The 23135-nt window shown below is 40.9% G+C and overlaps 1 protein-coding gene and 1 pseudogene across 6 annotated transcripts in view; one reads left to right on the top strand and one right to left on the bottom strand.

Moving 5' to 3' along the window:
- Positions 1-8406: 8406 nt before the first annotated feature.
- Positions 8407-10696, top strand: LOC308246184 (large ribosomal subunit protein uL4-like; annotated as a pseudogene). Its single transcript has 3 exons — positions 8407-8929; positions 9089-9524; positions 10416-10696. The product of its transcript is annotated as a large ribosomal subunit protein uL4-like (transcript).
- Positions 10697-11442: 746 nt separating this feature from the next.
- Positions 11443-23135, bottom strand: part of PPM1K (protein phosphatase, Mg2+/Mn2+ dependent 1K) — a 32990-nt gene continuing 21297 nt past the window's right edge. For all 5 annotated transcript variants that reach the window (XM_080661071.1, XM_080661070.1, XM_080661072.1 and 2 more), the window contains 4 exons: positions 20370-20535; positions 20096-20240; positions 18985-19119; positions 11443-16053 (listed from right to left, as the gene is read on the bottom strand). In XM_080661071.1, the coding sequence (XP_080517197.1) occupies positions 15922-16053; positions 18985-19119; positions 20096-20240; positions 20370-20535 (578 nt within the window). In that variant the 3' untranslated portion in view covers positions 11443-15921. The remainder of the gene's footprint in view (positions 16054-18984; positions 19120-20095; positions 20241-20369; positions 20536-23135) is intronic.

The following is a 23135-nucleotide window of genomic DNA, read 5'->3' as shown; positions in this document are numbered from 1 at the left end:
AAAGAGAGAGGCAGGGTCTGATCCACAGCCTCTGTGGCAGCTGTTGATCAGCCATTGCCTCTCTTTTTCTCTCCAGGCTTCACCAGCAGCCACGCCTCTGTTTCTCTCTGGGCCTCCACGAGGGCTGCTGATCAGCCCTGCCTCTCTGATAAGGCCCAGAGATAGGCCCAGAGACACTGACTGGCATAGAAACTGACCAATCAGTACCAAATCTGGGTAAACTGTGAGGAGCCAATGGCTGCCTAGGAGGCAGAGCTTTTGATGCTCACTGGCATAGAAACCAACCAATCAGAACCAAATTGGCTAGCAAGGGAGGGCAGTTGGGGGCGAGATCAGGCTAGCAGGGGAGGGCAGTTAGGGGTGATCAGGCAGGCAGAGACAGTTAGGGGTGATCAGGCCGGCAGGGGAGAGCAGTTGGGGGCGAGATCAGGCTGGCAGGGGAGGGCGGTTGGGGGCGAGATCAGGCCAGCAGGAGAGGGCTGTTGGGGGCGATCAGGAAGGCAGGCAGAGGAGTTAGGGTCAATCAGGCAGGCAGGCAGAGGCAGTTAAGGGTGATCAGGCAGGCAGGCAGGTGAGTGGTTAGGAGCCAGCAGTCCCAGAGTGTGAGAGGGATGTCTGACTGCCGGTTTTAAAGCAGCAGTCGGACATCCCTCAAGGGGTCCCCGATTGGAGAGGGTGCAGGCTGGGCTGAGGGAAATGCCCCCCTCCTCCATGCACGAATTTCATGTACTGGGCCACTAGTATTAGTTGTAAAAAGAAAATTGCTAATTAGAACAGGGTATTTAAAAGTTAAAACATATGCACATAGACACACACACACATACACATACATAACTGGCACACAACAAAACTATGTATTTTTAAATGTACCCATCTAGGAATATAATCACATAGAAAAACTTATGGAAAGACATGACCCAAAATGGCATCAATTTCTGGGAAGTTTGGGTTAGGAGGTAGGAATGCTTTGCCGAAAATATACATTTCTATTATTTAAAGATTTCCCAACTTATATTCATGTACTTTCCTATTTCTCTTCGAGTAAAAGCCAAAGCCCTTTATAATCAGTATATCCCACCCCTGCTTCTCTGGTCTCCCTTCCCCCTTACTGATTCTAAGGTTGCCAGTCCTATTTTGCCCCTAGCTTTGACCATTCCTCAGTGCTCTGAGAGAGAGTAACAGAGAGCATTTCTTAGCTTAGCTATTTGAACATGGAAGGGCCTTTTCTAGTACCCCCAACTTGTTTTGCTTTTAAGACTATCTTAGTTTATAAGAGAGTCTTCAGAATTCTCTAGAATGAAGTCATACAAATTTGTGGCAATCTATTTCTATGTTCCAGGTTATGGAAAAATTGCTCCAAAATTTTATGTTCCATGTTTTTAAAATTTTTTAATTCATTGAGAGAGAGAGAGAGAGAGAGAGAGAGAGAGAGAGAGAAAGAGAGAGAGAGAGACTTTTGTTCCACTCTTTGTGCATTCATGGGTTGATTCTTGTATGTGCCCTGACCAGGGATCAAACCCACAACCTTGGCGTATCAGGACAATGCTCAACCAAGTGAGCTGCCTGGCCAGCGCCGGCTCCATGTTTTTATTATCAAGATTCACAATGATCATTTATAAGCTCCTCAGGCCTTGTTGTTTGCATTTCTCGTTTTGCCAATTTACATTTCTTGGAGCTAAGGGTCACATGTGAGGCGTTTGTAGTCCAAAAGCATGGTGCTGTTCACATAGTAATTATGCAATCATCATTATAAACCGAATGATCATAAAACTGAGCCTATACACTTTATGGCAGAACTTTGAAGTGCCAAATCTGCTTCAATGGCTGCTTCTGAATTTTAAAAGCCAAGCACCACAACAGAAAATGAGTAACTATGACAAATTTTCCTTGTTAACTCTTCATACTTGTGATGTACTGAACTGGTGACACAAGCTCTGGGAGAGGGAAGCTCAAGTCAAAGCAAGTATGTTTATTGGGCAGCCCAACCTCAGCTCTCTTTATTGCCCAGCAGGCTTGTGTGCGGCTATTTATTAACGTTTATTCATGTTTAGAGTCTGAGAAGTCTAGGTATCATAAAGTTTATGACTGGTGCCTAAATTAATTTGCTCCAAAGAGAAGCGAGGCTCTCAGACAGGCAGCACTGCCTGGTTTTTCTTTTGAAGATCTAGACAACAAATATGGCAAATTTTATATATGTACATAATCATGCATTTGTATATTTGTATACATCTTCTGTGGAAGAGAAGGCAAGAGAAAGTGGCATGAAGGAAGGTGAGATTTAAAAATAATAAAAAATTAGAAACCATGAATGTGCCCCACAAGAGAGGAATGTGACATAAATTGCAGTATGTGATACCAAAGTCACAAAAATCTACAAGTTTATGGTCCATATTGATACATGGCATATGAACTGTCTAAGGAGGAAAACATGTTTGTTCTGCCCTCTTAGGTATAGTTCCTGGAGACCTGCGAATTAAACTGACAGGATAACAGGAGAAAAGAGGTTTATTCATATGGAAGTAGCTAGAAGCTAAGTGGTTAAAGTTTGAGGTATATCTATCTAACTTAGCAGGGAAAAGGAGTAGAAAAAAGGCTTCTATGGGAAGAACAAATAACTTTCTTTAGGAAAGACAAATGGGCTTATAGGAAAACACGCTGGAGATAAGAAAGCTTGTGATAATATTTGTGTATAAATATGCGAGTGGTCATTTCCATCTTCTTCCTGGCAATGAAATTCCCCGGAGATTGATTTATGATGGGTTTACTCTTGGTCTCTTAGTAACATAGTAATTTTTATTCTTTCTATGATTCATCTTTTTGGAAGGGTGTACCTTCAAGTTTTAAAATAAGGCTCAGGAATGAGATAACTTTTCTTTATTCTAAGTATGTCATTCATGCATTCCCAAGCTTTTTGAATGTGCCAGACCCTATGCCACATGTTAAGATTATATTAAAAAAAAAAAAAAAGACCTAGGTCCTGCTTTCAAGGAATTTACAATATAAAGTTGAAGAAAGGGAAGGAAACAAAGGATTATGATCTAGGGTAATAAGTGTCAGAATAGAAGTAAGTATGGGATGTCATAGGAATAAATAGAAGGGAAACTTAATCCAGACTGGAGGAGTCTCAGAACAAACATCCTAGAGGAAATGACATCTGGATTTTGAAGTTAACCAGAGAAAGAAGAGGGGAGATGTGTTACAGGGAGAGAGAAAAATATACACATACTGGGATAAAGTGTAGGGAGGAAGGTTGGAAGTGGAAGAAGTGCTCAAATGGCAGGAACTAGTCCACAAAGCAATGGCCTTTTATGCAACGCTAAAGAGTTTTAACTTATCTAGGAGCTGAGACTGACAGAATGCAAACGAGAGCATGCAGTGATCAGGTCCATATTGATACATGTGGAGAATCAACAAGGGTGACTCTGAAGGCAGGGAAGTCAGTTGGGAAGCTACCGTGTCAGTTGGATCTAAGGAAAGGGCAATAAAGACAGAGCAGAGGAGTCAAATTAGAGACATGAAGAAGGAAAGTGGTCTGAGTGGGAGGCACTGGCCTTCAGCCAGACAGGTGGAGTAGAAGGAATAGATTTGGGTGGGAATTCCGTTCCGGATATGTTGAAGTTGAGGTGCCCACAGGATCTGTGAGTGGACATTTCTAGTCCATGTCTAGTTACTTGAATTTGGAGATTAGTAGAGAAAATTGGGCCAAGGGTACAGTTGAAAGTCATCAGTATACAGGTCATAAGAATGCATTGGCTTGAAACAGCCTAAGTGCCCATCAGCAGATGAATGGATTAAAAACCTGTGGTACATCTACGCTGCTGTAAAAAAGAAAGAACTCTGACCATTTGCAACAGCATGGATGGACTTGGAAAGCATTAAGCTAAACGAAATAAGCCAGTTGGAGAAAGATAAATATCACATGATCTCACTCATTTGTGGAATATAATGAACAACATAAACTGATGAACAAAAGTAGACACAGAGACATAGAAGCATCTAACAGACCATCAAACCTCAGAGGGGAGGGTGGATGGGGGGCGCGTAAAAGATCAACCAAAGGACTTGTATGCATGCAGATAAGCATAAGCAATGGACACAGACACTAGGGGTCAGGGCATATCCTGGCGGATGGAAACAGCTGGGGAGAGGTCAATGGGGGAAAAGGAGACATGTAATACTTTCAACAATAAAGAATTTAAATTAAAAAAATTAAAAAGGAATGCATTGGCTTGCACAAGGAGAATGCACCACTGAGAAAAGAGTTGAGGTAGACCTAGGAACACCAACAACCAAAAGTCAAGAAACTGAGAAGCAGCCTATGCATATTTATTTGTTTCGGAGACTGAGCCTGCAACCCAGAACCCAAGCATGTGCTCTGACCGGGAATTGAACCGGCCACCTTTTGCTGCATGGGATGGCACCCAACCAACTGAGCCACACTGACCAAGGCAGATGCTGGATATTTGGAAGGAAAACCATAAAGATATTGAAAGAAGAGACTATTTCAATGAGAGGAGATGATCCAGGAGTGTTGAAGAGAGGTCAAATAAGATTAAAAACTTGAAGAGAGGTCAAATAAGATTAAAAACTAAAAGGCTGGTGGCAGGGAGGGGGCAGTTAAGGGCAATCAGGCCGGCAGCGGGGAGAAGTTAGGGGAGACTAGGCTGACAGAGGGGGGCAGTGAGGGGCAACCAGGCCAGCAGCAGGGGGCAGTTAGGGGTGACCAGGCTCATGGGGGGCGGGTAGTTAGGGGTGACCAGGCTGGTGGGGGGAGGGCAGTTACAGGTGATCAGGCCAGCAGGCAGAGGCAGTTAGGGGTGATCAGGCAGGCAGGCAAGTGAGTAGTTAGGAGCCAGCAGTCCCAGATTGTGAGAGGGACCCCAGATTGCAAGAGTGTGCAGACTGCTGAAGCCCGCCCCCCCCCCACCGTGCACGAATTTTGTGCACTGGGCCTCTAGTCTGTACTAATAATAACCTAGGTGGTTGTCATGCCCTGATGCTGTGATACCCTCATGTTGTCACAGATGGCTACGTGCACAGCGGAGGTGGGGCCTGGTGGCTGCTCCACACAGCAAGGCCTGGGGGTCTTGCGGCTCTGCCGCCTCATGTGGAGGAGGCAGGTCATGTCAGAGAATCCCCGCTGCCTCACGCAGAGGAGGGGGGTCCTGGCATCTCCACTGCCTCACATGGAGGAGGCAGGTCCTGCGGCTCCATGTGCCAAGGAGGTGGGATTCCCCGGCTCCGGCCTACCTCTTTGGGGCAATCCATCGAGGAGCCCCAGATGGGTGGGCAGAGCCTACCTCTTGGGGTGATGGATCATGGGGCTCCTGCACTGTGAGAGGGCACAAGCCAGGCTGGGGGACCCCCCACCCCAAGTGCACAAATTTAGTGCACCAGGCCTCTAGTCATATATATAAAAGGCTAATATGCTAAGTGTCCGACTGTCTGACTGGTCGCTATGACACATACTAACCACCAGGGGGCAGACACTCAACATAGGAGCTGCTGTGATGCGCACTGGCCATTTACAGAGAATCGGCACCGTGGAGCTGGTGTGGACCTGGCTTCTCCCAAGTGGGACACAGGCCCCCCCACCACCCTGGAGCGATAGCCCACCAAATTGCAGCCAATGCCGCCGAGACCTCATGGCACAAAATGAGGCCCACAGCCCAGCCCAGCCTGGAAACGGTGGCTGTGGGGGCCAGGTAATGAAGTCATGTAGCAATGCCCAGCTTCCTCTCCCTAGTGACTAGCCTCCTTGGAGTTTCTTTAGCCCAGGAACATAACTTGCTTTATAGCCAGGTGCAAACATTTCACACTTTAACCAAATGTCTGTGAAGCATTTTCCCGTGCCTCATCTCATTTGATCCTCACAAAAGTCCTGGAGTAGGTAGATAGGAGACTCCATGGAATCCTGTTTTCTTTTCATTAGCCAGAAAATGGAGATTTAGAAATCTTAGAAACTTGCCCTGACTGAAAAGAAGAAATGGTGGACCTTGAAAATGACTTCAGGTTTTCTCACTGCACAGAATATAGTCAAACACTCCTGCAGTTAAATATTTTACCCTTTGTTCTCCCTGAGTGATCTACAATAATAATCTGCTTCATGTTGATATTTAGTGCTGTGTTGCTGACACTTACCTGAAAGAGAAGTTGGGGTGCTTCACTGGGCTGGAAAAAGTTTAGCTAAATCAGAAAGCAGGTCTAATTAAGTAAGTTTATTCTATATATACTAGAGGCCCGGTGCACTAATTTCGTGCACGAGGGGATCCCCTCAACCCAGCCTGCACCGTCTCCAATCCGGGACCCCTTGGGGGATGTCTGACTGCGGGTTTAGACCCGATCTCCGGGATTGGGCCTAAATCTGCAGTCGGACATTCCTCTCACAATCTGGAACCGTTGGCTCCTAATTGCTCACCTGCTTGCCTGCCTGATTGCCCCTAACTGCCCCCTTCTGCTGGCCTGGTCACCCCATGCAGCCTGCTGTTCAGTCATTTGTTCATCTCTCACTAACCCCCCTGCTGGCCTGGTCGCCCCATACAGCCTGCTGTTCAGTCATTACTGTGAGAGTGTCCTGACCAATTTGCATATTACCCTTTTATTAGTATAGATAAAAGGCTAAGTGTGTGATACATATAAAGCTCTCACTGGTGCCAATTGCATGCGTGTGTTTTGATCTGTCATTGTTGATCGTGAATTTGGTTTACACTTCTATTATAGAAAAGGGCGAATAGTGATATTAAAATATTGCTTCTAATTAATTTCCTTTCAATGTACATGAATTCATGCACCGGGACACTAGTTAATATATAAGAACCTACTAACTTTATCTGACTTCTGAAGTGGAAAATAACTGACTTTAGGATGAAATAGGCCTGAGTTTGAATCCATAGCCAGTGTCCTCAGGTTGCTGCTTTTTATTTTCATTTCATTTCATTTCATTTCATTTGCATTATTGATTTTAGAGAGGAAGGGAGAGGGAGAGATAGAAACATCAATGATGAGAGAGAATCATTGATTGGTCGCCTTCTCCATGACCCACATTGGGGATTGAGCCCACAACCCAGGCATGTGCCCTGATTGGGAATGGAACCATGACCTCCTGGTTCATAGGTTGATGCTCCACCACTGACCCATGCCATCTGGACAAACATGGGCAATTCTTTGGCCAAAGCTCCAGCCTATTGTACAGTGTTCATACTAGAGAAAAGCCTATGGCTGTAGTGAATTTGAAAAGCTCAGGCCTCATTAATCATCAGAGAGTTCACATTGGACAAAGACCTTGTGAGTGGGAAAGCCTTCAGCTCAAGGCCTTACCTCATAGAAAGTTCACATAGAGCAAAACCACAGACATGCAAGGAATGTGCTATTTTCTTGTTTAGTATGAAACTGGAGGAGAGCCTTGGTGAGGGAGACATCTTCCTGCAGCTGAAACTCACATCTGAATATACACAGTGGGGAGATTCCCTCCAAGTTCCAGTTAGGTGGTAAGCTTTGGGAGCTCTATTGCACTTTCTAAGCTGCCTGGGGCCCTTGCCAAAATCTCAGCCTTGCCACCTGATAGGTCCCCATAATTTTTGAATAAGGGTTTGGCATTTTTGTTTTGCATAAAAATATGTAACTAGTCCTGCCTTTGGCCACCTGCCTCCTAAGACATGACTTAAGTCTCCTGGTCCTTGAAAGAACCTATGTTTGACATGTGACCAAAGGCTGTGACTTCCCTGGTTACATTGGTTGCCTGCAAACATCTTTGCTTCACCAACCAGGTGAACACTGCTATCTTCTGGTGTAACTCACTTTCCTGCTCCTGGACAAAGCTCTTCTAGGGAGATAATCTACCACTCCCTTCCCCAAGCCCTGCAAGACCCACCCCGGTGTCATCACAGACATATACAGTAGGTTCTTAATAAATGCTTATCATTGATAGACTGACTTACTGGCCTTCCATCTAAGTCCTGTGCTATTTAAAGCAGTCATTCTGCATCCATTCGTTCACACTTGCTCCCGAGTTATATTCATAACTTGGACATAATTTAGTTCTCTATCCTAGTTCATTTAGGTGATGTACACTCAGTTGCTACCTCTAATATGTTCATCCATCCAGCAAGTTAGAGTTTCTGAATCATGACTGTATAACCTTTGTATGTCCTCCAGTGATCCTTTTGCAGATGGAAGCTGAGGTGTTCGACAGTAGTGAGTTGGTTTTCCTTTTGCTAATACATAAAGGAGGTGTGGTAGAGTAGAAGGAACACAGACTGAAGTCAAAGGGGTCTCTGGATTGGCTCTTGCTATTTCTTAGCTGCTCCAAGACCCCATTTCCTCAAGGATAAAAATGATAAAAAGGTTTCCCTGGCTTTTCCCGTGGAAGCCACCAGGCTGAGAGGACTGTGGCCTTCTCTCCACACTATGGCATCTGCTCATCCACTGACAAGTGTTCTCCAAAAAGGGGGAATCATCTGGCAAAAAATGTCACTTTGCTTGCGGTGTACAAGGCTCCCATTCAACCAGATATTGGGAACTTTGTTCACACCAACTTGCACAAAAACAATAGACAACCCTAGTCTGTCAGTGAAGTGGCAGGTCATCAAACCAGGGCTGAGTCTTGGGGTACTGGCAGAGCTGTGGCTCAAATTCCCAGAGTTCAAGGTGGTGCGACTCATCATTCTGGCCAAGGTGCTTTGGAAATATGTGTCGTAGGGGCCACATGTTTGCACCAAACAAAACCTGGTGCCATTGGCACCATAGAGTGAACACAACACAGAAGCAATATGCCATCTGTTCTACTCTGGCTGCCTCAGCCTTCCCAGCGCTGGTCATGTCTAAAGGTGATCATATTGAGGAAATTCCTGAATTTCCTTTGGTGGTTGAAGATAAAGTTGAAGGCTACAAGAAAACAAAGGATATAGTTTTGCTTCTTAAGAAACTTAAGGCCTGAGAGTTCATTTGGTTAGAGCATCATCCTCGATATGCCAAGGTTGTGGGTTTGAACTTTGGTCAGGGCACATACAAGAATCAATCAATGAATGTATAAACAACACACTTTCTCTCTCAAATCAATAAGTAAAAATTTTTTAAAAAGAAGGTAAAGGCCTGAAATGATATAAAAAAGGTCTCTGCCCCTCAGGGAATGAGAGCTGGCAAGGGCAAATGAGAAACCATTGTATCCAGTGCAGGAGACTTTGCATCATCTATAAGGAAGACAATGGTATCATCAAAGCTTTCAGAAACATCCCTGGAATTACTCTGCTTAATGTAAGCAAAGTGAACATTTTGAAACTTGCTCCTGGTGGATATGTGGGCTGAGTCTGCATTTGAATTGAAGGTGCTTTACTTATGACCTCTGGAGTAAAGCTGCCTCCCTCAAGAGTAACTACCACCTTCCCATGCACAAGATGCCCCATACAGACCTGAGCAGAATCTTGAAAAGCCAAGAGACCCAAAGAGCCCACCAAGCACCACACAATTAGGTTCATCAAAGAGTCCTGAAGAAGAACCCACTGGAAAACCCAAGAATCATTGTCGGGGCTGACCAGCAGACCCTGAGCGATGGATGAATGATTACTCTGACACACATTTCTGTGAAAGAGAGGGCTAAGGGACTGCCTGGCTAAAGCAACCAGACAACCCTGTTTGCCTGCCTCCTTAGGCTTTTATTGTAGCAACAGCGTGAACCAAAATTAACCTCTAGATACTACCAGCAGGGTAAGTATCCTTGAGAAAACACATGTATCTGTAGTGTCTTTACAACAAGGACATTTTGAAGTCTAAACGTAAAGATTCCAGTAAAACACCCAGGAGCTCAGACTTGTTTGGAAAAGTCAAGGCAGGGTCTGCTGCCTTCGGCAAGAATCCCCTAGAGCAGTGGTCAGCAAACTCATTAGTCAACAGAGCCAAATATCAACAGTACAACGATTGAAATTTCTTTTGAGAGCCAAATTTTTTATTTTTATTATTTTTTTTAGATTACTTGATATATATTTATTTTTATTTTTTTTATTAAGGTATTATATGTGTACATATCTTACCATTGCCCCCCCCACCCCACTCCCATACATGCCCTCACCCCCCAATGTTTTGCATCCATTGGTTACTCTTTAATGCGTGCATATAAGTCCTTCAGTTGATCTCTTATTACCCCCACCTCTCCCTAACCTCCCCCCTGTAATTTGACAGTCTGTTTGATGTGAGAGCCAAATTTTTTAAACTTAAACTTCTTCTAACACCACTTCTTCAAAATAGACTCGCCCAGGCCATGGTAGTTTGTGGAAGAGCCACACTCAAGGGGCCAAAGAGCCGCATGTGGCTCATGAGCCGCAGTTTGCTGACCACGGCCCTAGAGACCTCCAACCTTTCGGGGAATCCTCCTTACAGACTTTCCAACCAAGTCCCATGCTTCCCCACAAATCATGTTGAAGCTAAACCCCTATGCAATGACCATGCACCGGAAGCTCATTCTTCTCCAGGCCAAGAACCACAGCTCGGGCTGGATAAAGCAGCAGCAGCGCTAGAAGCCAAAGCAGATGAGAAGGGGGTTCCAGGCAAGAAGCCTGTGGTAGGGACGAAAGGAAAAAAGGCTGTTGGCCTTACGACGCAGAAGCCTTTGGTGGGAAAAGAGGCTGCAGCTACCAAGAAACCAGCAGCTGAGAAGCCTGCAGAAAGGAAACCCACCACAGAAGAGAAGAAACCTGTGGCATAAACTTAAATGTGCTTATTCCATAAAGGTCAAATCACTTTGGACAGCTAATTTTGAATAAAAATCTGATTAAAGGCAGTGAGGGACACACAAAAAAAATCAAAAACAAAAAAACCTTCCCTGTTGTGAAAAGTGAATCAATATATGCAAAAGAGCATAGCCTGAGACCCTTGAAACTCATTTTCCCTTCCACATCTTCTAAAGAAACAAGATTTGAGTCACTTGTGCAGCACTGCTCTCTTAGGTTTTGTTAAGATATTCTGAACCATATTTATATGAACTTACACTTTGCAAAGGCCTGATTGTCTAAGGAAGCACAAAAAGAGGTGAGATCATACCTTCACCATTAACCACTACACTTAGCTTCATATTTAAGATCTAATATCCATTTCCCCACTAAGAAAATTAATGAAAGTATAATTCAATGCATTAACCTGCTCATTCAACAAGCATTAATGATTAATGACTCAATAAGCATTTTCTCCTCGTTGCTAAACAGATAAAGTAGTAAGTACGGAGTCTGAACAAAACAGGACAGTCGCTGCTGCCATGGAGTTTGCCAAGTTACCTTCCAGGGACACATTCTAGAAGAGACCCTGTACCCATGCACTGCAATCACTACATTTTATTCAGTCAGACAGGACATTAAAAATGGCTTATGGTAAAAGCATAATGCCAAGTTCTGCAGTATCACTGCCAAACACCTGTTTCCAATTTTAAACCTCTTTTTTTTTTTTTTTTTTAAAGAACAGTTTATTGATTTTTAGAGAGGGAGAGAGAAAGATCGGTGTGAGAGTACAACATTGATCAATCAGCTGCCTCCTGCATACCCCCGACCAGGGATCAAGCCTAAAACTCAGGCATGTTCTCTTGACCAGGAATCAAACCAGCAACCCCCTGGTACACAAAATGATGCCCAACTAACTGAGCCACACCAGCCAGGGATGTTTCAAATTTTTAATATATTGAGATGCTGCAGTGAAATATACCACAGGCAAAATAAGGTAGAAATCATCATAACCATTTTCCTCTGACATACCAAAAAATATTTTAGAAGAAGAAAACGAAAAAGACAATTTGTTTTAGATTAAATAAAAGAGATTTGAATAGATAATATACTTTTTTTTTCAAAGATTCTTCCCATTAATTTTGCAAACAGCCAGAATTTGGATACTAAAAGAAATTTGCAAACATTCATTGACTCTATTAGTGTTCACAGGGTCACATAATAAATGTTGGTAAGTCTGGATGCCAAATAAACACAGTTGAATTTTAAAGTGTTTAATGCATGTATTTTATTAAAATGGTGTCTTGTACTGAGATATGTGATTTCAGTCTGTTCAGTTACTCAATAGATACATTTAAAACAATGCTCAAAGCAACAATTACATCATCTTACTATAGGAAAGGCTATACACCCAAGTAGCACTTTGGTAAATTATAAAACAAATGTATACCAGAGCAATTCGGCAGAAATTAATTTTGTACATACCAAGCTGCTATATTATGTACTGGAAGCCAGTGGTAGATGAGTCATTCTTGGAGGTGGAAGAACTCCATGACTTCACAGCCCAGAACACTCTATATGACCATCAATGAACCGTTTCAACCATCTAATAACCAATGGGAGCTGCCAGAGAGTTAACTATCCTTCCAGATGCCAAATGCATCAGGCAGATCATCACAATCCGGCCTTTTATTTCTGCTTAAATCATCCAGATAAGTGAATCTAACAATAAACTGTAACCCAACCAAAAATGTATATCACTTTTCAGACATGGGTATGTGAACAATTCAAGTGCTAAAGGAAAATACATGTTGAATTGTTTGTTGCTAAACTTTAACCATTCCTTCCCCCACCCTGCCTTGAAGCATTTTCTTACTGTCGTATGACCATGAAATACAATCTTTGTCCATTCTTAGAAAGGAAAATAAATGTCCTGGCTGATATTTAAGACTTAGCATAGGTCTACTCAGTCCCTGCCGAGATTCTAAAAAAAAAAAAAAAAAAGATAAATCGAATTCCTCTTTGAAAAAAATAATTTCTATTTAGATTATGTGCTAGTAATTCTTCAAAGTAAGTTATTTTTTAAAGGTTGGTACTCAGAAAAGTTCATATCATAGAGTACAGAGATTCAAAACTGATCCCTCCAAAACTATTTTTTTTTTTTTTCAGAAAAAAAAAGAGCATCAGACTTTGAAGTACTTAAACAGAAAGGTCTGTAACAAACAAACAGCTGATGGAAAGCAGGACAGCATTTACGTTTGAATGTGTAAGGTACTTGACTTGTGAAAAATCACAATTTCAAGATAATTTTGCCAAATAAATGTTGGCAAATAAAGTTTGGCAACACATTTTAGAAAGATGATTTATATACTACATATAAATGAAAGGCAAACTTAAATACAAATTATTTAAGCTTAATTACATTAATATAATTTACACCATACCTAAACCCACGTGGTAATAGCCACATGGCAAATTTATATAAACTAAAAAAAAAAACAACAAAACTATAGAAGCCCTTTTATTTACTTCCATTTGCACAATTCCCAATAGTAGACCAATCCCTGTATGCTTATCTTTTATGAATTATAATAATCTGCAAATTGTCCTTCAACACTGTGGCTTGAAAAACAAACACAAGTATATTTCATGCCTTAGTCCAAGTTAACCGGTTTGGGGTTTTAAAAGCTTTTGAGGTGAAGCAGAGCACAGCCTGACCAACCCTACAAATTTCTCTTTGTCAAACCTGGAATCCACCTCAATGCACTGGTGACTCAGACCTTTGAACTTGCTAACATCACTCCCACCTTCAGTTTTTAAAGTAAAAGAAAAATGGTAATGTGAAGAATTCAAAACAAAAATGAAACTTACATCTCTAACTATCATTTTGCGCTTTAGAGTTTTTATTTCCTTGTTAGTTTGGAAATGCTCCATATTCCAAAGTGTAGGTTCCATATTTATGTTCCACGGATCTGACTCAAAAAGAACAAGGAAGTTTTCCAGCTCCCCTCATCTACCTTGGAGTCCTCACTTCTCAGACAACAAATAGGAGACTATATCCTTTCCTGTGATATTTTTCTTTCTTTCACCAAACTTCCTTTGAAAAAAAAAATTGAGATACTTCTTTACTATTTGTTCCCCCCCCCGCCCCCCCGCCAAAGGACAACTCCTAATTAACATAAGCTGGAAAACTCAAGATTTATTTTCTTCCATTTCCAAAAAGGTGAGAGAATGTGAACAATATATGTTGGGCCTTCTTCCTTCTACTAAGCCTTCAGATAAAACTTAAAGAAAGAAAAAAGGTCAACCCCCAAAACTGAGTGTTGAAGATATATACTACACCAAATTTATCTTTTTGGTTTTTCTTTTGTTTCTACAGCAAAACTCCATGTCATTCTTAACACCCAGTATTTTCCTACATCCTATTTTATAGGCAAATTACCATATAACAACACAGTTTCAACATACTGGTTCTGTCCCTGGTTTCCCACATAATCACCCACCATGAAATATCTCCTACAGCCATTTTTAATGTCACCTCACCTGCTAATAACCATTGATTCTCCACTATTAAAACTGCCCTCAGTTTGTCAAGAGTCCCTAGATATAAACATCAATAATTTAAAGCTGTTGAAAGAGCTACACAGGATTGTTCCCTTTAAATTTTATGTTACTGCAAAATATACATATGTATATACACTCACACATATAACAAATTGACACTGTCTACAGAAATAAACTGCAGATATAATTCCAAACACACATTTAGAGATTCACATTTTAACAGCAAACTTACATGCAAATATAAGGAAGTATAGTTTTATACTCCTACTAGAGGCCCGGTGCACAAATTTGTGCACAGGTAGGGTCCCTTGGCCTGGCCGGCGATTGAGGCCTATCGGGGGGCCGGCCATCCAGGGGGAGGGAACCTGGGAGGGTGGCCAGCTGGCCCCCAGATTGGAGCCTATCAGGGGGCTGGCTGGCCAGGGGGAGGGACCACAGGAGATTAGCCAGCCAGATGGGGTAATGGGCCATGGGAGGTTGGCTGTGGGAGCGCACTGACCACCAGGGGGCATCTCCTGTGTTGAGTGTCTGCCCCCTGGTGGTCAGTGCACGTCACAGCGACTGGTCGACCGGTCATTCCGGTTGTTCCGGTCATTCAGTTGTAACAGTCGCTTAGGCTTTTATATATATAGGTATTACATAGCAAGCTGAAATATAGATGTTTTAGATTTATCCTTTCTTACGAGTCTTAGAAATAAGCAAAAAGCTATGTATATACATACACGCGCACACGCGCACACACACATACACACACACATATATATATAGCAGTATCAATCAATATGGTATTATTACTGACAAATTATCCAAATTGTTTAGTCTATACAAAAAGTGACATAAACATACTATATGCAAAAAGAGCTAGAGACAACAAATGAAACTTTATATAAGATACTTGATACCATTGATATTTAACTTCAAATAGCTTTGACCAGAGGACTCAGCCTGTGCATTCTGTTCTGATATGAAAGAATAGTCATATCTCTATAGTATTCTTAGCTACAGAATAGGAATGAATTGGGGGAGAAGGGTAACCTTGTGACAGTTGAAAAATATAAGTGCACTGTTTAGAAATATGTATATAATTTAGCATGTCATATTATCTGAATTAATTTCTTTCACATTGTTACATTGACCAGTTAAGTGGTCCAGAATACAAAATATAGTAACAGAGAACTCAGTTTTCACACCAATTCCTTGGTACAGCTATTAAAAATTAAAACATTTGCTGACAATACATTGAGGAATTGTGAAAAATACTGACTACTATTAAAGAATTTGAAGACAAGAACCTGTTCAAATGGATAAACAAACGTGATCAAAAGAAACTCATAGCTGCCTAAGAGTTTTTAAAATTAGAAATTTAACACTCAGAAAGTATATCAAACCACTTTTCATGTGCTCACTCAGCTTAGAGACTCACAGTAACTGAATCACACATATATTTATATCGAGTATGTACAGTTGAACATAAATATGACGACTGTTCCTGACATGGTTGATGGTTATGTAAATGGTTATTAAGTTTACACAAGCTTGTGTACTGATCTAGGGAGTCACAGGGTTACTCTGGTACAGCTGACGTTTTTATCTAATCAGTTTCTTTATGTACTTAATGAAAAACTGTTGCACAGAAACTCGAAGTCCCAGCCAGCACTCAGGCCCATCGTCCACTGGAGGCGAAGCCTCGGCTGAAGGAGAAGTTGATTTCGGAGTTCTTGTATTTCCCCCAAGCACCAAATGGCACCACGATGATAGTACTGTTGTCTTCGGCACCATACAGCATTGCCTGCAGGGTTTGGCAGGAAGGAAGAGAAAAACACTGGAAATCAGAGTCTGTACAAAGAGGCATCATTCTTCCTCTGGCAATTCAACTGATTTAACAGTTACTAACCCGATTATGTCACAGTGTTTGTGATTCTTTCACCGGGTGTCAATGCCCAGTTTATTAGATTGCACATTGAATAACAGATGACCCAAAACAACCATATTGACTATATTCCACTGCAGCAATTTTGGCAACAGAAACACCAGTGGGCTAAGGTATAAGATATGCAGCTCCTGAAGAAGAAAATATCTGTCAAGTATTTAGCACAGGAACTAATACAAGGTATAGATTCACAAGGTGTTAGTCCTTACCTAGCAATTCTGTTTCCAGGAATTTAGCCTAAAGACATAATAACCTCAGGAAGTGGACATGTATAAAGTTATAACTACAAGAAAGTTTATGCTCCCTACAAAATGAAAAAGTGGCATAAACGAAATTTCATTGAGTAGGAGAACTATAAATCAATTTCAGGAATTAATCCAAATGGCAAATGAGATAGTCAGCATGGTAAGAAGTACTTGGGATTATTTAACAGCAAATGTATTTCAAAAGACCTCATAGCCTCAGGCTGGAACTGTGAAGGAAAGGGTTGATCAAAATATCTGATGAAAAAGCTTCAGAAAGTAAAAAAGTTTTACAAACAAATTGAAAGACAGGAAAAAAAATGCACTATCAAAGTACTACTATAATTAATATAGAGCAAGTTCTTACAATAATCATAAAAAAGGCAAGCATACATCTATAATCATAAAAGCGTAATATGCTAATTAGATTAGGGCTACGAGGGAAGCCCTGGTCCTGGTGCCAGAGGGAAGCGGGTGCTGACAGCCGGGGGAGGGAAGGCCTACTCTTGCACAAATTTCGTGCATCGGGCCTCTAATATAAGATAATGGAAAAAGCAAGCTGTACACAGATGAGAAATACAAGCTATAAAACATACTAGAAAAGTTTAAATTGGAATATCTCTGAAGGGCAATTGGTAAAGATGAAAAGCTTTAGAATACTGTGCATTCTTTACCTAGCAATTTTTCTTATAAGACTTTAACCTAAGAAAACAATACCTGAAGAAAATAGATATGCACAAATAGATATAAGAAGTTTATTATAGCCCTAACCGGTTTGGCTCAGTGGATAGAGCGTCGGCCTGAGGACTCAAGGGTCCTAGGTTCGATTCCGGTCAAGGGCATGTACCTTGGTTGCAGGCACATCCCCAGTAGGGAGTGTGCAGGAGGCAGCTGATCGATGTTTCTCTCTCATCGATGTTTCTAACTCTATACCTCTCCCTTTCTCTCTGTAAAAAAATCAATAAAATATATATTTAAAAAAAGAAAAAAAGAAGTTTATTATAGTGTTCCCCCTACAATGGGGGAAAATGAATATAAACTAAATTTGCTGATTAGGGGAATTGTTAAAGGACTTGTGGTACACAAATATAGTGGAATGCCATGCAGTCATTGTAAATAGCATTGTCCTCATGAATAAGAACACATTATATCAAGATAGGAAGTTGAAAATTAGGAAAGAAGTGATCATCAATGAAACTGGGCCCGTTTTCTTAATCTCATGAGCACACATAGTAACCAAGTGAATAATTCATGCTTACCCATTTATTTTTGAGCTTTTTAAGTAATGTCTTAATTACAAATATTAATACTTAAAATGTGGGCCATGCTGCTCTCTCTGTCCCATTGCTTCACTAATAAACTCGCTTTCACTTTAAACTCTAAAAAAAGTTTGGACCAAATTTGACTCCAGAATTGAAAATGCAAAAAATCAGGAAATGCCAAAATAGCTGTTGAATTAAACTGTGCCTCTAATGATCGGTGATGGCTCTAACTTAAAAAGCTATCCAAAAAGAGTATTACACAACACGTGGAAATTTTTCGTTTTCTCTACTGATATTATCCAGCTTCCAAATTTTAGCTCTGACCAACACAGTGACATACAACACATCCACACACCTTTTTGTATTTGTTTTTTTCACACCCATCCTCAGAAACCAGAAGTTGACATGCTATAGTGTTCCTATATTGGGTAATTACTTGGAGAGTTTAATTTAATGGTCAAGGGATTAGACTTGGGAAACTGGCTGTCCAAATTGCTTAGTCTATACAAATTGCTTCATCTATAGTTTGAAGCCCAACAGACAACAAATATTCTGCAGCTTAATTGTTTTGTGAACTTGACTAAATCAATTTAACCTCCATGCCTCAGTTTCCCTCATCCATTAGAAAGAGATAATGCTAGTTCCAACCTTACAGAGTCATTGTGATAATTAGTGAGTCAAACACATATCAACAGAAGAGTATCTGACACATAGTAAGCAATATTACTATTTACTATTATAATTTACTATGTGCTGTTACTATTATTTCAAGATGTGTACAAAGCCAAAAAATAAACATAACACATTTTCTTGGCATAATAATTTTACTTAACTATTTGGGAGAATTGTAAAAAATGTTATTTGTGTTTGTGTTTCTTTTAAATATATTTTTATTCATTTCAGAGAGGAAGAAAGAGATAGAAACATCAATGATGAGAGAGAATCATTGATCAGCTGCCTCCTGTACACTCCCTACTGAGGATTGAGCCCACAACCCGGGCACGTGCCCTTGACTGGAATCCAACCCGGGACCCTTCAGTCCACAGGCCAACACTCTACCACTGAGCCAAAGGGCTAGGGCGTAAAAATGTTTTAAATTGGAAATATTACAGAGTCAAGTGTAAAATTCATTGTACACTGGAGCTGAAATACAAGATTCAAAGAAATCAAGTCTGTGGTGGCCCCTCCAGGCTGTAGCAAAACCTGCACCTGGGTTTGTCCTTCTCTCCCGCCCCCTCCCACCCTGTCCCAGGGGGACTTTTCTAGCAGAAGCTCAGCTGTATCACCTGTTCAGTCACTGCATGGGCCGCTTCAGTGGGATCATGGCACTGACTGACAAAGTCACAAATCTCTTGACTATTCACCATGAAGTTAATTCCATCCGTAGTGAGGACCAAGAAGCTGTCATGGGCATGATGTAGCTGCAATAAAACCAAATTCATAGGATTATAAACTACACTTGGCCTTGGAATAATCTTCATGATTAGAAGATTTGTTTGCTGAGTGGTCATCTGTGTTTACAGCTTGTAGGCAAACAGAGTGAAAATGGAAGGCTTGTATTTAGGGCAAAAGTAGCAGCATTTAACCTCAACCACCAAGGACAAACCTAACATTTACTTAGTTACACCACAAAGGAAGCAGCCAGATGGCGGGGTGCCAGGAGCTGCAAGTTGTAGTGGTGGAAAGCACCGTCTCTGGAGCCAGGCTTCCGAGTTTGAAACCTGCCTCTACTTTTCTGCTGAGCAAACAGAGGTAAGCTGGGCTCCATATGCTCTAGAATTGTTTTCTCTATAAAATGGGGCAGTAGTAGCTATTTTGAACAGAGCCTGGCATAGAGCAAACACAATATAAGTATTTGTCAGAGAAAATCAGTATAAGTGGGCTAACTATAATGCTTGAAATCATTCTGTTAATTAACAAACATTTGCTACCATTATTGGCAGCCTCCACTACACTGTGCCAGGTACTAGCGTGCGACAGGGGTTGCAGAGAGGGAAGCGTTGGGACGTGTCGGGTAATGTGGACATTAATTAGTAGCAGGCAAAGGATGTCACAGAAATCGAGGTAAAGCGATTCTTTAGCGTGGTGGAAAAGGAAAGTCAGGTTAGCTTCCAAGTGGCGGTGATGCTAAATGATCCATCGGGTGCCAATGAGGAAGAGCAGGGGCGCCATTCTGCGATAATTCCACAGTGGGGTGAAACCAAAACCAAACACACCATCATACAGTGGGCCTGGAAGGTGGTATCTAAGGTTCTCTGAAAAGTTTCCCTATCCTTCCCTTAACTACTCCCTTTTAAAAGTTACTGGCTTCACTTACGTTTCCAAGAAAGCTTGTAGCTGGAGACACCTGCTTTCATTCCTTGCATGTGTAGCAAGTGTTTACACGTCCTTTCTTACCTTAATCTTCTTTGTTTCTGGTTCTGCTATCACACCACTGCTTTTAAGATCCAAATCTCCAAGGCTCCTTGTCATCGCAAGTCTGCCATTCACATGAGGCTGTCCCAAACTATTCCACGCTACAAAACCGCCACATTTCTTGATCCTGATCAAGAAAAAGTTAAGACCAGAAAACAAGGCACGGTTAAATTTAAGCATGAAGTCAGTTTAAAATGCGAGGTTTGGTATCTATGAAGTAGACATAAAAAACATCCTCATCAATTGGAGGTGGTACCTTTCTTTTTCATCTTTTCTTTCCGGCGTATGGTCAGTGGTCAGCTTGATGGATTTTCCTTTTCTACACAAAATAGCCCGGCTATCCCCAACACTGGCTACAACCAGCTCAATACCGTCTCTCAACAGGGCTACTGTTGCAGTAGTCCCAGAGGTCATAACGGTTGCTGTAAACATTATGAAAAAGAGTGCAAGTTATTGACAGTCAAATGATCCGATATGAAATTTTCATTACAAAATAAAACACAGGCATGTTAAACTAATGCTGAAATGTATCACTTTAATTTAACTAGGGCTATGCAAGTGAAACGCAAATGAACTATGTAAGTAAGAGCATGCAGAAAAGAAGTATTGGATTCAGTGACAAGGCTCCATGCAAACAGAAAAAGTTGCTGTCCTGATTGGGAAATAATGCATCACTGTCCCCAAATGGCCTCTATTTATAACAAGTAGAGCTGAGATGAACTTACAATAATATTATGACACCTTTGTGTGTACATGAGAATTAAAAGCATTACAATTTAATTAGATTGGCTAATAAGTTAGGATGGCTTAGGTCTATTGAGCCCATTCAGGCAAGCTGACTTTTCTATATATAATCTATGGACTCAGAGGTTTTCTCTTTCATTTCTTACTCCTATCCTGTGGAAGTAATATCAGTTAACAGGCTAAGCAAAATATGCCTAGGACATATCATTTGCTCTCCAAGAGCTATATTTTATATTCTTACCTTCTACAACTATTTCACTTTTACAATTGTTTACCTAAAATGGTTGAAGACATAGCCTTTTCTGTTTATCTTTGTGGTACCAGCCATGAAACAAAGTTATGGCCATCATTTTATTAGGAGAAAAGTGAGGGGAAGGATGAAATTCATTCTGGTTTCCCATAAGCTGGGTGTAGTTAACACTCCAGAAGGATCTAACACAATCTGTCTTTGTCCAAATGCAGGACAGCACTGCCAAGGGCTCCTCCCGTGGTTATGCCCTGAGCCTAGAGCATTCCAAGAATATTAATTTTCTGTGACCAATAATGAAATCAAATGTTACACGGCTTGAGGTCACCACTATTTCCTCCATCCCATCCTAATTGCATTTTTTCATCTTCCTTTGACTTTTTCTAACAGTGTCTGCCCTCAGTTTATTACCACTTGTTAAAAAAAATTTAAGGTGCATTGAGCCTTGCCAAAGAGAGAATACTGTGACATTATGGGCTAAAAAGTAAAACAAACTGGAAGAAATGAAATAAAATAAAAACATTTAAAGCAGGTATTGTCTTTTGTAATGTGGTTAATTCTTTAGAGTACCTACATAAAATATTCAGGTGATAATTCAAAGATGATTTTTACTTCAAAGGTAGATTTAGGAAAAATGAAGTGATACTGATTTCACTAATTGAAGCTCAATCTTGACAATTTTTTAAGAGACAATTTTAAAAACTTCATCAGTAATTCATTTTGGAAAGATATATATTCCAATCAGTATATTAAATGCCTGCTTTAATCAGAAAAGTAAAATGGAAAAAGATGAATAAAGCCTACTTTAACCTTTTATATTCATGCTGAATTAACTGAGAAATAGCATTTATAGTTCTACTATCTTCCCATGTGTCTGTTGATTTTGGAACTGTTGTGTCAAAGCAACAATATCTTGGCAATGCTAAATTGTATTCGTCACTGTATGACATAAAATCAGTGATGTTTGTATTACAAATGTTAGAGTTTTCCAAAACACTATAAAATAGAATCATGAGAGTTTAATCACTGTAATATTTTCAAATTATTGGAAGAGCCGGGCAAGAGAACAGCAGAGGTGTTTTATTTACTCAGATGCTACCTGTCCAGGGAGATTAGTTACCTCTCCTTTGTTTAAACTGTCAGCAGCAGCTTTTTTAAAAGTACCTTTTAATTGGCTGCATCAAAAGAATTAAAATTTCATAAATGACAGTTTCAAGTTTAGCTGTTCAGGATTACAATTCTTGGCTCTGCCACCTAGGAATTTCAAAGAGCTTATGTTTTCATCAACCCAACTTCACAGTTCCAAAATCCAAGGATTTAAGGGCAAGTTTTCAAAACTAACTGCTCGTTCTGGTTTGCTAAGCATCTAAGAATATAAATATTAAATCAACATTTACTTTATTTAGCATTTAATATAGAAGTAAATATTCTCACTTTTTGCCCTAACAACAAAACTATAAAACTAAGACATCTTTCAATAAGTTCTTAACACTCACTGGACATTTCCTACTGCAAGTCATCTCAACTAATGGGGCAAAGAGGATGTGGGAACCTTCCAGTAGTCCAGGCTAGGAACCGCTGGACTCCTTCGCCTGGGACAAAATTAAGCTGGTCTCTCTTTCCACTGAAGCCCAGCATATAGTGTCCACGGGCTCCAGGTCTAGAGCTGCTGACCAGGCACAGTTCTCTGCCACAAATAACACGCACAGAGGCAAATAGGAAATTCACCCAGGAATTGTGCTCAAACATTACAAACCTGCAACACAGGGGAGGGCAGAGAAAGAGCTGCAAAATAAGGGGAAGGGTTTTTATTTTGGTGAAAACTTCACTTGCAAATTACATAATATTCCAGGAGATGCCAAATCAAAGATTCCAAAACTCAGTTTGCACATGTTGATGGTATTTTGTAGTCAAGTCTATTTTCTCATCACAAAGTTACACTGTTTCGTTTTGTGGCTTCCCAAGGTAGGAAAAGCCATATACAAATGCACGTGTACCAAAACACACAAGTGGTGACACAGACACACATCT

Source organism: Plecotus auritus (genome assembly GCF_963455305.1).
Source record: "Plecotus auritus genome assembly, chromosome: 1".
NCBI lineage: Eukaryota > Metazoa > Chordata > Mammalia > Chiroptera > Vespertilionidae > Plecotus > Plecotus auritus.
Note: the sequence above shows the minus strand (reverse complement) of the source record. Positions and strands in the feature narration are given on the sequence as shown.